This window comes from Chinchilla lanigera, unplaced genomic scaffold, assembly GCF_000276665.1.
Source record: "Chinchilla lanigera isolate Chin_1 unplaced genomic scaffold, ChiLan1.0 scaffold00011, whole genome shotgun sequence".
NCBI lineage: Eukaryota > Metazoa > Chordata > Mammalia > Rodentia > Chinchillidae > Chinchilla > Chinchilla lanigera.
In genome coordinates, this window is record NW_004955412.1 from 35,125,869 (window position 1) to 35,140,585 (window position 14,717).

The 14,717-nt window shown below is 38.2% G+C and overlaps 1 protein-coding gene across 1 annotated transcript in view; it reads left to right on the top strand.

Moving 5' to 3' along the window:
* Positions 1 to 14,717, top strand: part of LOC102003956 (beta-galactosidase-1-like protein 2) — an 85,888-nt gene that overhangs the window by 10,637 nt on the left and 60,534 nt on the right. The window contains exons 3-5 of the mRNA XM_005378598.1: positions 4,181 to 4,249; positions 6,512 to 6,607; positions 12,796 to 12,904. Of these exons, the coding sequence (XP_005378655.1) occupies positions 4,181 to 4,249; positions 6,512 to 6,607; positions 12,796 to 12,904 (274 nt within the window). The remainder of the gene's footprint in view (positions 1 to 4,180; positions 4,250 to 6,511; positions 6,608 to 12,795; positions 12,905 to 14,717) is intronic.

Below are 14,717 nucleotides of genomic sequence, written 5' to 3' on the forward strand. Positions count from 1 at the left end.
CCTATTTTTCCTGTTGTTCAGGTTTGCCTCTGGGTGACCTCTGAGTAGCAGTACTTAGTCTCGGGATTTCTGGCAGTTTTTGATTTGTATCTAGTTATTCCTATTCTCAGACATGGGCACTTGTGTCAGTTGATGCCCGACTGTCTGATCCAGCATACCCTTGCAGTTCAGTGCACATGCACAACCTGACTCAGGTTGCACCGGTGTGACAATCCCCGTCCAGTGGACCTATGTCTCCAGGCAGTTTAGGGTACAGGCATAATTCAGACACAAACTGCAGGATCAACAGATCGTGAACCATCTAATTCTGTGTCTCCAGTCAGTTCAGGACACATAGAGGAACCAGATGTGGTTTGGATGGATAGCACTCACAGACTGCCCATACCTGAGACCCCCCCAGGGGGTCCAGGTGCAAGTAAGGCACAGACTCAAACCATGGGACCAGCAGCTCTTGGAGTGCTCGCTATCTTGGCACAGGCCCCGCACAGTGAGGGCCCACATGCTAACCCTGGTGAGCACAGTCCCCAGGGCTTCTGAATGAGGACCTCCTGTCTGCCACATGGAGGGCAGAGACTCAGAATGTGATGTCAGCGTGGTCCTCGGTCATGTACTCTGCCCCCAGGAAGTAGATGGGAAATACCTGGCTCTCTCTGCGAGTTTTAGCTGGGAACCGTGGCAGTGGGGTTTGAGTCGCAGCCCGCTTGGTTCTGCTTCTTAGTCAGTTCAGGACCTGCTCAGGAGCCAGACCCAGGCCAGTCTTGACCTTGCTTTTGTTTATGTGATATATTGCATTTATTGATTTCCATGTGTTGAAGTATCCTTGCATCTCTGGGATGAAACCTACTTGATCATGATTTATGATCTTTTGATAATGAGCTTCATTCTGTTCCCTAATATCTTGTTGAGAATTTTTGCATCTATGTTCATTAAGGAGATTGGCTTATAGTTTTCTTTTTAGTTGTGTCTTTATCTAGTTTTAGAATCATAGTGATGTTGGCTTCCATAAATGAATTTGGGAGCACTCTGTCCCTTTTAATTTATTTGAAGAGCTTGAGTATAGGGGATATAACATACTTAAATGTTTTGTAAAATTCAGCATTGAATCTATCAGGTCCTGAGCTTTTTTTAGTTGATAGATTGTTTACTACTGCCTCAATTTCATTGCCTGTTATTAGGTCATTCCGTATTTTTCTGTCTTCTTCAGTTAGATTTTTGTAATTTGTATAAGTCTAGGAATCTGTCCATTTCTTTAAAAATTTTCAGTTTATTAGAATATAGTTTTTCATAGTAGTTACTAATTATCTTCTAGATTTTGTCAGTGTCTGTTGTGATTTCTCCTTTTTCATTTCTGACTGCACTGATGTGAGTCTTTTTCTCTTTGTAAGTTTGACTAAGGGTTTATTTATTTTGTTTATTATTTCAACAAACCTGCTCTTCAATTCGTTGATTCTTTTTTTTAAGGCTCCATTTCATCTCTACTCTTTATGATTTCCTTTCTTAATTTTAGTTTGGGCCTGGATTGTTGTTTTTTTCTCAAGTATCTTAAGGTTCTTCATGAGGTTGAGTTCTGTCTGTTTTCTTAATGTAAGCATTGATTATAGTGGACTCTTTTCTTAAGACTGCTTTAATAATGTTCTCCATTATGTTCACCAGAGGTTCTGGTGAGTTTTATATGCACTGTATTTAACTGCTAAAAATTTTAAAATTTCTTCCTTGATTTCTTCTCTTCCATTGGTTGTTTAGGAATGTGTTATTAATTTTTCAACTACTTCTACTTTTTGCATAGTTCCTTATGTCATTAATTTCTAATTTTATTGCATAGTGGTCTGACTGTACACATGGGGTGATTTCAGTTCTTTTATATTTATTTAAACAGGCTTTGTAGTGTTGTATGTGATCTACTTGGGAGAAAGTACTGTGTGCTGCAGAAAAGTGTATATATTCTGTTATAATAGTGTAGAATACTTAGTAGATATCTGTTAAGTCCATATGTTCAAGCATGTGGTTCATTTCTAATTTTATTTTACTGATCTTTGTGGGTGTAGTTAATATCCAATATTTCCTTATTGATCTTCTGTTTAACCTTTCTTTTTGTGAAAGTCATATGTTAAGATCCTCCATTATGATTGTGTTAGTATTTATTTGATCTTTTATGTTCAGCAATATTTGTTTTATGAAGATAGTTGCTCCAGTATTTGGTGCATAAATATTATAAGCATTATCTCTTTTGTTAGATTGTTCCCTTAACTAATGTGTAGAGACCTTCTTTGTCTCTTCTGATCAGTTTTAGCTTAAAGTTTATCATGTATGAGATTAAAATTTTTATCATTGGTGGTTTTCAGGGTCCTAGTGCATGAAGTATTGTTTTCCATTCTTTGATTTTTGTCTATAAATATCTTTTTGAATTAGATGCATTTCTTGATTGTAGTAGACTGTCGGATTCTGTTTTCTTACCTATTCTGCCAATCTGTGTCTTAATTGGAGAGTTGAGGCTACTAACATTGAGAAATATTACTGAGGTGTGTTGATTATTTACTGTTTTTGTACTCTTTCCCTGTTAGTGACTCCTTTGTTTTTCTTCTCCTGTCATTTTTTGTTGTTGCTTATCTTGCTTGGTGTTTTCATTTCATCTGGGTTTTTAGCTTTATTGGTTCTTTTTTGTTTCTGTCTAGAATATTCTTGAGTATTTTCTGGAGTTCTGGCTTAGTATTCGTACATCTGTTGAGCTTGTCTTTTTTATGAAATGTCCTTATTTCTTCATCTCTTTTGAAGGAAAGCTTTGGTGGGTTTGTTAGTCTGTATTGGAAATTATTTGTTCTTAGGGCTTGAAATAGTTCACTCCAAGCTCTTCTGGCTTTTAAAGTTTGTATTGAGAAGTCTGCTGTAATTCTAATGGGTTTACCTTTATATATGATTTTTTATTTTTCTCTGATGGCTTTTAAAATTCTGGCATTTTTTGTTAGATATCTGGCAATTTAATAAGGATATGTCTCGGTGAACTTCTTTCTTTTATCATAGTTGTCTGGTGTTCTGGAGGCCTCATTTACTTATATGTTGAATTCTTTTCTCATATTTAGGAAATTTTCTGCTATGATTTCTGTAAAAATATAAACAGTTCCGTATGTGTTGTCTTATAGGTTTTTCTCTCACCCCAGTTACCCTTAGGTTGTTCTTTTTAGTATTTCTAGAAGCTGCCAAATGGTCTTTGCTTTTTCTCTTATTTTTTTGTGACTTCTCTAAATATCTTCATAATTTACCCATTTTGTCCTCAATATCAGACACTTGGTCTTCATATTGGTCATTTCTGCAATTTATGAATTCTATACAATTTTTTATTTTGGGTGTCTTAGTCTGATATCTTTTTGAGGATTCTAAATCTTTGGTGAATTTGTCACTCATATTTTGAACCAATTTGGTCAACTCTTCTAATTTTTTAAAAATTTTAAATGTTATTAGTACATGCTTGCAGTTCATCTGGTCCAAGGTAACAAGTGAGAGGTGTGAGGAGGAGGGGAAGGGAAAATAAGTAGAATAAAGATGTGCCTTGTACAGAACCCTAATAACCTCAGTTAATGTTATCTCTTTCATTCTTTTACTTATTTTGCCTCTATCCTCTTTGGGTAGTTTCAGTGATATTTTGGTGAACTTCTGATTCATTTCCTCTTCAAATTTGTCTAGTTTCTTTACCTTTCTATAACCTTTTTGTAGAGTTCTGCCAGTTGATATTGTTTTCTTCTCCATTTGTGTCCCCTTGATCTGTCTTAGGAGACTTGGGAGACAGTGAGTGTGGGGGGTGGTCTTCTATTTCCTTGCTTTTCCCATGTTCTCATGTGCATGTGTGTCTGTTTTTTATTATTTGTTATCCCTAGAAAGTCCAGGTATTGACACAGAGAGAAAACCAATTGTCATCCACTATTTTATTACCTTGGCTATAACAGTAAATTCAGCAGCAACATGGCATTACATATTAACTGGATATTGCTTAGATCTTTGCTGGGAATTAGAAGTAAGAAAATTTGGAGATGATGCATTTTGCACCGACAGAGTCTGAGCCATGTAAACCTTCAACCTCCTTCATGGTAGAGATAACCTAGGTGCTCTGTTGAAATGAGAAAAACCACTGTGGAGTTAGGTCAAGTGAGGGGATGGATCTTATATTTCTCTTTTCTTATCATTTTAGGCATGTTCCCTGGAACCTCCATGAACCAATGAGAGGCCAGTTTCATTTCTCGGGAAACCTGGATTTCATGTATGTGTTCATGCTTTAATTGCCTGATTCTGTGGCTCAGAGATGGGCATCCAGCAGTAGCCATTGGGTGAAGGAATAGGGAACACCTTGCTTTCTCCTTTGAGAGCAGTCTGGAAGCTCTGATCATTTTCTTTCCGAGGTTGAATCCCTCTTAACCAGAAAGTCTGTGATTTACAGTGGAGTATAGTCCTTCATGTTACATTATAGATTAGAATTGTTCATCCAGTCTACTACACATGATAGTGTTAGTTTACTGTGAAGAATATGTTCTCTCACTTAATAGGAGCTTTCTGGTTTAGTTTACATGGTTTCTAAGATAAAATAGGAGTGTTCAAAATATATACTTACCACTTACTGTAACTTATTAAAAATATGTACTTACTAGCTACTATCATTTAGATGTTATCTTTGGTGCTGAAGATAGACAAGACGTGCTGTGCTTTTAAGGATAAAGTGAGGTAAATACAACAAACTAAGGGTATACAGCACAAACTAGGGAAACAGATCAGGAAGATAGTGGTGACAGTCCAGACGAGGTAAGTTTCAAGGCTGAGCAGAAGTTGACTAGAAGGGGCTGAGTAGTTGGTATGTTCAGCAGAGGCAAAGTCAGAGAGGTGAAAGTACACTGTAAATCAATTAAGATGAAACTAGATGTTATAATACATAAGCCTTAAATCTGTTAACAAAGTTTGCTTTCATTCAAGTAGAACATAAAATAGGTATTTCTAATGATCACATATATCTCTTTCAATAAAAAATTAGAATGATTCAGGGTCTTTCTGTCTATGCCTTCTATATAAAGCTTCTAAATTACAATGCCTATTTGCATTAAGTCCCAGTATGCAAGAAAAGGTATGGATACTGTCCTTTGGTACTTACAACTTATTTCTTCTGCTCGTATTTTATTCACTTGAGGTCAGTCACATGACTCCATCTAATGTGTGAGAGCTAGAAAATGTGCTTGAACTATACACCCAGGAAAGAAAGGAATAGATTTGCTGATTAACTTTGCTACACATTGTATTTTCTGGGATCTGCAAATAATGTTTGGCTCTCCTACTACTTTTTTTTTTTTTTGGTTTTTCTCCGGTACCGGGAACTGAACTCATGACCTTGCGCTTACCAGGCAGGCGCTTTTGCCGCTGAGCTAAATCCCCAGCCCCTTCTCCTACTATTTTTAAGTAGAGCAGCTGCCAAGGTATAAGTCTGAAGAGATGATCAGTATCTGGATCTTGGCCTTCTACACCATATTACAGAATTGGGGACCTATTCTGAGGGCATTGGATAACTACTTGAAGAACTTTAATTTTAAAGCTTTACAATTTGCATTTAGAAAGATCATTCTGGAAGGGGTTTCATTTTTTTTTTTTTATTACTGGGGCTTAAACTCTGAAGTTCGTGTACACTCAGCATATGCTCTACCACTGAGCTGCATCCCTATACCCTGCAGGGTTTTGAAAAGGCAGCATAACAGAATAGTTAAGATTTCATTTCAACAGGCTCTCTGCCTGAGTTCTAACTTTAGATCTTCCACTTACTAAAATGTAACCTTGAGGAAGCTCTATTAAGAGTTTTAATTTTCCTGTGTGTAAAATGAAGATGATGTTAATACCTAGTCCATGCAGTTACACCAAAAGTAATAAACTTAAATTTAGCTATGGTGTCTGATTGATACAATATAAATATTAATTCTTGTTTTTGTTGTTAATAATGATATTATTATTGACAATAATTGGAGAAGGATTAGAAGAAGGTAAGAATACAGGAAGAAAACAAATTGTTCATTTAAATAGGTGTGAAATGATGAGTGTGTGAAACAACATGGTAGCAGTGGGAATGCAGAAGAATTTGACATTTGGAAACATTAAGTAGGAAGAATAACCATGATTTGGTGACTGACAGACATTAGGAGGTGAGGAAGTAATGAGGAGCAGTGATGGTTTGTGTATTTCTGCCACAGAGGAGTTATTGTGTGCTGGTGCTATTCGTGGAGGTAGGAAGTCCAGGGCAGGAGTGGATTTGGGTGAGGAGGCTGGAGTCTAGGATTTCTGGACTTCCACCTAAATGTTCTGCTCTCTAGTGCCTTGACAGAGCCCTTTTCTTACTAAGGTCTCCTGGACTATATTTCTTACAAGGACTTTTGGGGACCATGCTGTGAGTGCCAGTCATTTTAACCTCAGGAGAAAGCAAGGAGGGGAACATGACCATGACACCAGGTCTCAGCTTTCAAATTGAAGTCACTGTTGTTGCTTTCCTTCCTAGGGCTTTTATGTCCATAGCTTCAGAGGTGGGGCTTTGGGTCATTCTGTGTCCAGGCCCCTATATCGGGTGTGACTTAGACCTCGGAGGCCTGCCCAGGTAAGTTGTGTGGTGGGCAAAACTGGTTGTTACTATGCTTGGCCCATAACCACTTTCCAATGCAAATTAGAGCAGTGTTTTATTTTGTTTTCTATATACATGCTTATCTGCACATTTTTTTCCATTTAATTACACAGAAAATGACCCTTATGATATTAAGGATTATATATTTGTTATGTTGCTTACATCTCTGTGGTACAAATGGGATAGAGCTCTTATTTATACTTAAAATATAAATTCATGGGTACCACTTCAGCAATATTTTTATAAGTTTTAAGGTTTTTTTGCTGACTACATATTTATCTCTTTCTCTTTTGTATCTTATGTATGTATGTATGTATGTATGTACGTACGTAGGGGTGAGGCACTCTAGTACTGATCTACATCCCTAGCCCCTTTTATTTTTTCAGACAGCATCTCATTAAATTACTCAGGCAGGATATGAACTTGAAATTCTCTTGCCTCAGCCTCCTCTGGTGTGGGATTACATTCCTGTATCACCACATTGGCTCAATTATCTCTTTTTTAAAAAATGTTCTTTTTACTTAGAGCATTTTATTATTGCAGTAAAAAGCACATAACACGCAATTTGCGATTTTAACCATTTTGAAATGTGTAAGTGGAATTTTCACATGGCTGGATAAAAGAGGAGCCATATTGGAGCCACTCAGAAAAAATAAACTAAAAAAACACAGGTAATTGGAAGAAAGGGAGGGACATACATCCTGATGCCAACATCAATCTAAAATTAGAGGCTTTTAGATCAAATAAAACATAAGCACAGGATTTTTTAAAGTGATTATCTAGCCCACAGGGTCTCAATTTATCAATTAAAAAACAGACTGGCAGAATAAATCAAGAAATAAGATCCAACAATATGCTGCATACAAGAAACACATTTAACTCAAAAAGCAATTTATAGGCTCAGAGTCAAAGGATGAAAACAATAATTCATGCTACAGGAACCTGGAAAAAAGCCATCACTATTCTATTAGCAGACAGTGTGAACTTCAAACCAAGACTGAACAAAGCAAACAAAGAAGGTCACTACATACTTGTTAAGGGAAAATGCCAAGAAGAGATAACAAATTATATATGTGCTAAATATAGGAGCACTCAAATTTATAAAACTAGTAAGAATGGATATGAAAAGTCAAATAACCACTGACACAGTTGTAATGGGGGACACCTCAATACCCCACTGCCAGAAACAGACAAATCAACTAGACAAGAAAAAAAATCAACAGAGTAATATCAGAATTAATCCAAGCCTGGAAACAAACGGAATTAATAAATGTCTACAGAGTATTTCACCCCACAACATCAGAATACACATTATTCTCAGATGCCTATGGGATGTTTTCCAAAATAGAACACTTACTAGTCCATAGAACATGTTTAAGTAAAGGCAAAGGAGTTGAAATTATCCCAAGCATATTATCTGATCATTATGCAATGAAATTGGAAATCAATGGCAAAAGAAACCACAAAAACTCCATAAATAGATGGAAATTAAATAACATCCTCCTTAATAATCAATGGGTCAGAGATGATATTACAGAAGAAATTAAATGGTATTTACAATTAAATGAAAATAGTGATAAAACATATTGGAATTTATGGGATACAATGAAAGCAGCTCTATGTGGGAAATTTACAGCAGTGAACTCACATGAGGAAAAAAGAGCAAGCTCAAGTAAACAACCTCATGTTGAACCTCAAACCTCTAGAAAAAAACTCATATGGTGAGGAAACTATAAAGATTAGAGAAGAAGTTAATGTAAGTGGGACTAAGAAAACAATAGAAAGAATCAATGAATCAAAGATTTGATTCTTTAAAAGACTAAATAAAATTGATGTCCTTAGCCAATCTTATCCAAGAAAGGAAAGACTCAAATATATGGAATGTGGAAGAAAAAGGGTGAAATCACAACAGATTCTTCAGAATCCAGATCATCAGTACCTCTTTTAAGAACGTTTGTTCTAATAAGATGGGAAATGGTCAGATTCCTAGATACATATTAATTACCAAAGCTGAATCAACAGTATATAAAAATTCTAAATAAACCAATTGTTAGTCAATGAAATTTAATAAGTAATTAAAAATCTACCAACAAAGAAAAGCCCAGGTCCTGATAGAGTCACTGCGGAATTGTACAAGAAATTTAGAGAAGAACTAATGCCACTACTCCTGCAGCATTTTAATGAAATTGAAAGAGAAGTAAGACTCCCAGAGTCATTTCTGGAAGCAAGTAGTACCCTGATCCCTAAACCAGAGAAGGAGCCAACCAAACAAGAGAGCTACAAATCAGTCTCCCTAATGAACATAGATGCAAAAATCCTCAATATGATACTGGCAAACAGAAATGCAGCAAATTATCATGAAGATTATACACAACAATCAAGTAGGATTTGTCTGAAGGATGCAGGGATAGTTCAACATGTGCAACTCAACAGATGGCTTATATATCAATCTGATAAAAGCCATCTGTGACAAACCATTACCCAACATCATGCTAAATAGTCAAAAACTGAAAGCTTTCACTCTAAAATCAGAAACAAGTGTAGGATGTCCACTGTCACCACTCATATTCAATATAGTTCTGGAAATATTAGCCAGAGCAATTAGACAAAAGAAAGAAATAAAAGGAATAAATGTAGGAAAGGAAGAAGTTAGACTATCACTACTTGTAGATGACATGATACTCTACATGGAAGATCCACCAAACTCCCCGAGACTCCTAGAGTTAATAATCAAATTCACCAACATAGCAGGATACAAGGTCAACACTCAAAAATCAATAGCATTTGGGTATGGTGGTGCATGCCAGTATCACAGCACTCAGGGGGATCATTGTGAGATCAAGGCCAGTTTAGGCAACATAGTGAGTTCAGGGCCAGTCTGAACTACATAGTAAGACCTTGTCTCAAAAAAATAAATCAATAGCATCTCTATATATAAATAACAAACTCAAGAAGAGGGAAAGCATACTTTTCACAATAGCACCAAGAAAGAAAGAAAGACTTATGAATCCACATAACAAAAGAAATTAAAGATCTATATATTGAAAGCTACAATACTCAGAATAAGGAGATCAAAGAGGATATCAGAAAATGCAAAGATATACTTTGCTGTTGGGTAGGAAGAATGGCCATACTCCCAAAATTGTTATACAGATTTAATGCAAACCAAATCAAAATACTATTATCATACCTCACAGATCTAGAGAAAACATTCCTAAAATTTCCTTTTTTTTTGAAACCAAAAGAGACCTAGAATAGGAAAAACAATTCTAGACAATAAAGGCAAAGCATGGGGCATCACAATCCCTGACTTGATACTATCTTACAGAGATATTGTGATAAAAACAGCATAATACTGGCAACAAAACAGACCTAAGAATCAATGGAACAGATTAGAAGATGCACAAATAATTCAAACACATTCAGCCACCCTCCCTTTGACAAAGAGGCCAAGCACAGTTACTGAAATTAAAATAGCCTCTTATAAATGGTGCTGGAAGAACTGGCATTCCATATGCTAAAGACTAAAACTAGACCTATGTCTATCTCCATGAACTAAAATGAAGTAAAAATGGGTCAAAGATACAAATTTTTAAATAGAAACACTAAATCTGCTGGAATAAAGAATAAGTAGAACTCTTGAAGACATAGGAGTAGGCAAAGACTATATGAACAAAACTCCAATTGCACAAGAACTATTACAAAAAGTCAGCAACTAGGATCTCATTAAAATACTTCTGCACAGCAAAAGAAATCACCAACAGCATAAAGAGACAACCTACAGGCTAGGAAATAATTTTTGCCAGCTGTTCCTCAGACAAAAGGCTGTTATCTTTATTATATAAAGAACTGAGAAGAATCCACCCCCCAAATTTAAAGACCTAATCCAAAAATGAGCATCTTAGATGGATATACATTTCTCCGATAAAGAAGTACCAGTAGTGAATATATATATATATATGAAAAAAATGTTCAGCATCACTGATCATCTGAGAGATGCAAATTAAAACAATGCTGACATTCTATCTCACTGAAGAAAGAATGGCTATTATCAAGAAATCAACCAATAACAAATGCTGGCAGGGCTGTGAGGAAAAAGGAACGCTTCCACACTGCTGGTGGGGTTATAGACTGGTGCAACGACTGTGGAAATCAGTCTGGAGTTCCTCAAAAAACTAAGACGAGAGGTTCCATTTGACCCAGCTATCCCCTTTCTTAGTATCTTCCTAAAAGTATTAAAAGCATCATAGCTCAGCAATATGTGCACATTCATTGTTATGGTTTGTGTCTAGATGTCCCCTAAAGCCTCATGTGTTCATAGGACTTTTTCAGCAGTGGCTGAATCTAGAGTGTGTGATGCTGGGATTCATGGTTTGTGATTAGTAAATCAGTCTTCTCATTGGTTTGGCATAGTTCTGGCTAGGGTTACGGATGTGAGTGCTACACCCACAGGGCAGGTAGGCTGCATATGATATAAGGGACAGAAAGGGTCTTGTTCCCCTCTGTCATTGCTTTTGCTGTCTTCGACTGCCATGTACCACCCTGCCTCAGAGCCAGCTGTTTTTGGACTGAAACTTGTAGAAACTGTGAGCTAAATAAATCTTTCCCCATTTAACTTTGTGTGTCAGGTATTCTGTCTCAGCACTGAGAGAAGTAACAAGACACCCATGTTCATAGCAGCACAGTTTGTAATAGCTAAATATTGGAAACAACCCAAATCCCCATCAGCCAGTGAATGGATAAAGAAAATGTGTTTTTCTACAATGCAGTACTACTCAGTCATGCAGAAGAATAAACATGAGACATTTCTAGATAACTGGATGCACCTTGAGACAGTACTCTTTAGTGAAATAAATTAGACACACATGTTTAAATACCTCCTTGTCAGCCTGGCATGGTGACACACGCTTGTAATGCCAGCATTCAGGAGGCTGAAGCAGGAAGATCATTGCAAGTTTGAGGCCAGCCTGGATTTCAAAGTGAGCTCAAGGCCAGCATGAACTGCATAGAGACCCTGTCTCAAAAAGACAAAAAGTAAAATAAAATTAAATAAATATTGATTCTCTGGTGTGAGAAATTGAAAATGTAAATAAGGACCAAAATGTATAATAGATATTGAAAAGTAGGAAGAAGGCATTAAAATGTGAAGGGCCAGAAACAAAGAGAGAGAGGGGAAGGAAGGAAGAGAAAAGAAAAAAATGAGAAAGGAAAGATGAAATGTAAACAAAGCTTTTGTAAGTGAGAAAGGGAAGAGGGGTAGGAGGGAATGGAGAGTTATGGGGAAAAATGAGAATTGGGGTATAGCATATGTGAGTAAGGTTCCATCTGATGAACATGATCCTTGTGTATATCTGAACTGTACCAATAAACTGAATGATAAAAAAGTATGTAATTCTATGACATTAACTACATTCTGAATGTTGAATGATGATCACCACTTTCTAGTTCAAGGACATTTTCATCCTCCCTCCAAAACCCCACCATACTTCTGTGTCCTCTCTCCTCTAGCCAGATTTGCTTCTTCTGGACATTTTGTGTAAACAGAATAAGATAATTTGTGGTCTTTTTGTCTGGCTTCTTTCATATAAAATTCCCAAGCTTCATCCATGTTGTAGCACATGAATACTACATTCCTTTTTATGGCTGAGTAATATTCCTATAACAGGCTTTTTTTTTTTTTTTCTCCAAATAGCTTTATAAAAATCTCATTCTATATGTTGGGAATTTTTTTCCTGTAAAAAGCAAATAGTAAATATTTCAGGTTTTGTGGGCTACATAGCCTCTGTTGTAGTTAGTCAGTCCTGCTGGTGTGGCATAGAAGCTGCTATGGTAATATGTGAACAGTTAAGTACAGCTGTGTCCAAGAACAGTGTATTTACAGGAACAGGCTGCAGTGTGACTTGGCCCAGGGGCTTTTGTTTGGTGAACTCTGCTCTGGATCTCCACTAATCAAACTTCACTTGCATTTGAGGGAAGACATTGCCAAAGTGTTGAGATATTTGTGGCAGGTACACTGGTCCTTCTTGAAGTTGCATTAAACCTTCCTGACACACTGTCCCAATGCAGCTCTGGAAATTTGGGTTCCCATATCTCCATCTCCTGTGCTTGAACATTCTTGATGCTGTCTTCCAGCCTAGGTCTAAGTCTCCCCTTTTCAATCCTAGCTGGTTACTCCAGGACCCAAAAATGAGGCTGCGGACAACTTACAAGGGCTTCCAGAAAGCAGTGAATCGCTATTTTGATCAATTGATTCCCAGGATTGAGTTTATCCAGGTAAAACCTCGTCTCTCTGATGAAGGGAAGTTGGTGCCTGTGCTGATTTATGTAGTGGGCTTACCAATGCTATGAGCTCAGAAAGCAGGAAGCATCAGTGATAGCACATTAGCGGCAGCTAATGCAGGTTCCTTGTCTAAAAACATCACTATTTAACCACCCTGATTTTATGCTTTTCCACCACTGACTCCCCAAAGGAACCAAGCTCACACTCTGCTCTATCTTTTTCCTGGCAGGAGTCTTAAACTCACACTCTATATATCTTTGCTTTGTCTTGGGTGTAATTTATTTGCTTTCTGCCTTAGCACAAATGGGAAATTCATGAAAAGAAAATGTTCTCATTTACTTCTTAAAGACAGTTACATGTCAGCCTTTTACAAATAGTTTCTACAGGTGAGCTTAGGTCAGTGATTTTGTAGAAATTGCATTTTAGCCTGGGAGGTGGGCCGCCTGCTCCAGGGAATCCACATGGTGGGGAGCTCCAGCTTTTGGGCAGAACCCCAGCCATGCAGGTTCCCTGGGAAGCTGTGTGGTGGGGAGCTCTGGCCTTTGGGCAGAACCCCAGCCACACTGGCACCCAGGAGGTGGGCAACCATGCAGTCAAGAACTATCATGGCCCAGATAAGCAATGACACAATTGGTCCACCATGCGCTGGCTGTGGAGGTCCACCTGGGGACATGTGTGAATCATCCTGACATGGAGAATCCCCTGGGAATCCATGCCACACAACCAGTCACTCTTGCCCCTGCTGTTGAGAACCAGAAAGGTCCAGAGTCAGTGTAGGAGCAGCTGCTGAACAAGGACTCAGAGAATATAAGAATACAGACTACACCTGAAGACTCAGAGGTGTAGTTGACTGGGGTCATGAGAGCCATTTGGAAGCTAGAAACCAGGAGGACCTTGCACAACATCTGAGGAGACCCCCTGGATACCATTCTTCCCCTGACAGTACAGGCTGCGGTGGAGGAGTGCGAGGAGCTCCGGAGAGGTCTGCAGCAAGATTCCTGCTGCCTGTGCTGATGGTTGAGGAGAGGACACTAAGTGGTTGCAGGGTCCCAGTGCGCTGGGAGGCTGGAGAGAAAAAGCTACAAAAAATGGCTTTCACCCCAGATAGCTCATTTGAGATGTTAGTAAGGATTGCCTCCTCAGTATTCTATAGCCATGATGAGGAGGAGGCCAAGGAGAGAAAAAAAAAGACCGAGAAAAAGCAGCTGCTTTTGCTGCAGCATCAAGAGAAGCAGACCCTAAGTCTGATTCTCAGGGCCCCAAGAAGAACTCAACGACTACATTCATCTGCTACCACTGTTAAAAGCCAGGCCACCTCAAGAGGAACTGTCCTAAGAAGCCCCCTGGACTATGACCTGAATGCAAAGGTGACCACTGGAGATCAGTCTGCCCTCTGGAAGTGGAGGCCCCAGAGCTCAGACTCATGCTACCAGTTAGTCTAACAGGAATGAGGGGGCCTGGGGTATAATCTGCCTTCTCCCTCTGGCCAGACAGTCATCTCCGTGGAGGAGCCCCGGGTAATCATGACTATAGAGGAAAAAGAAAACAGCCTGTTGCTAGACACAGGTGCAAGTCTCTCAGTCCTTCTTTTCAATCCTGGCCTTCCATCCAGCTGTCATACCTCAATGAAAGGAGTCACTGGTGAGGAGGTAATCCGCTATTTTTCACTGCCCTTAGGCTGTAACTATTGTTAGATCTTTCTTGGTATCCCTGTCTTCCTGAGAAACCACTTTGAAGATACCACCAGGTATTACAGCGGCCATTGATATTTTCCTACTAATCTGTCCATAATTCTGTAATGTTTGT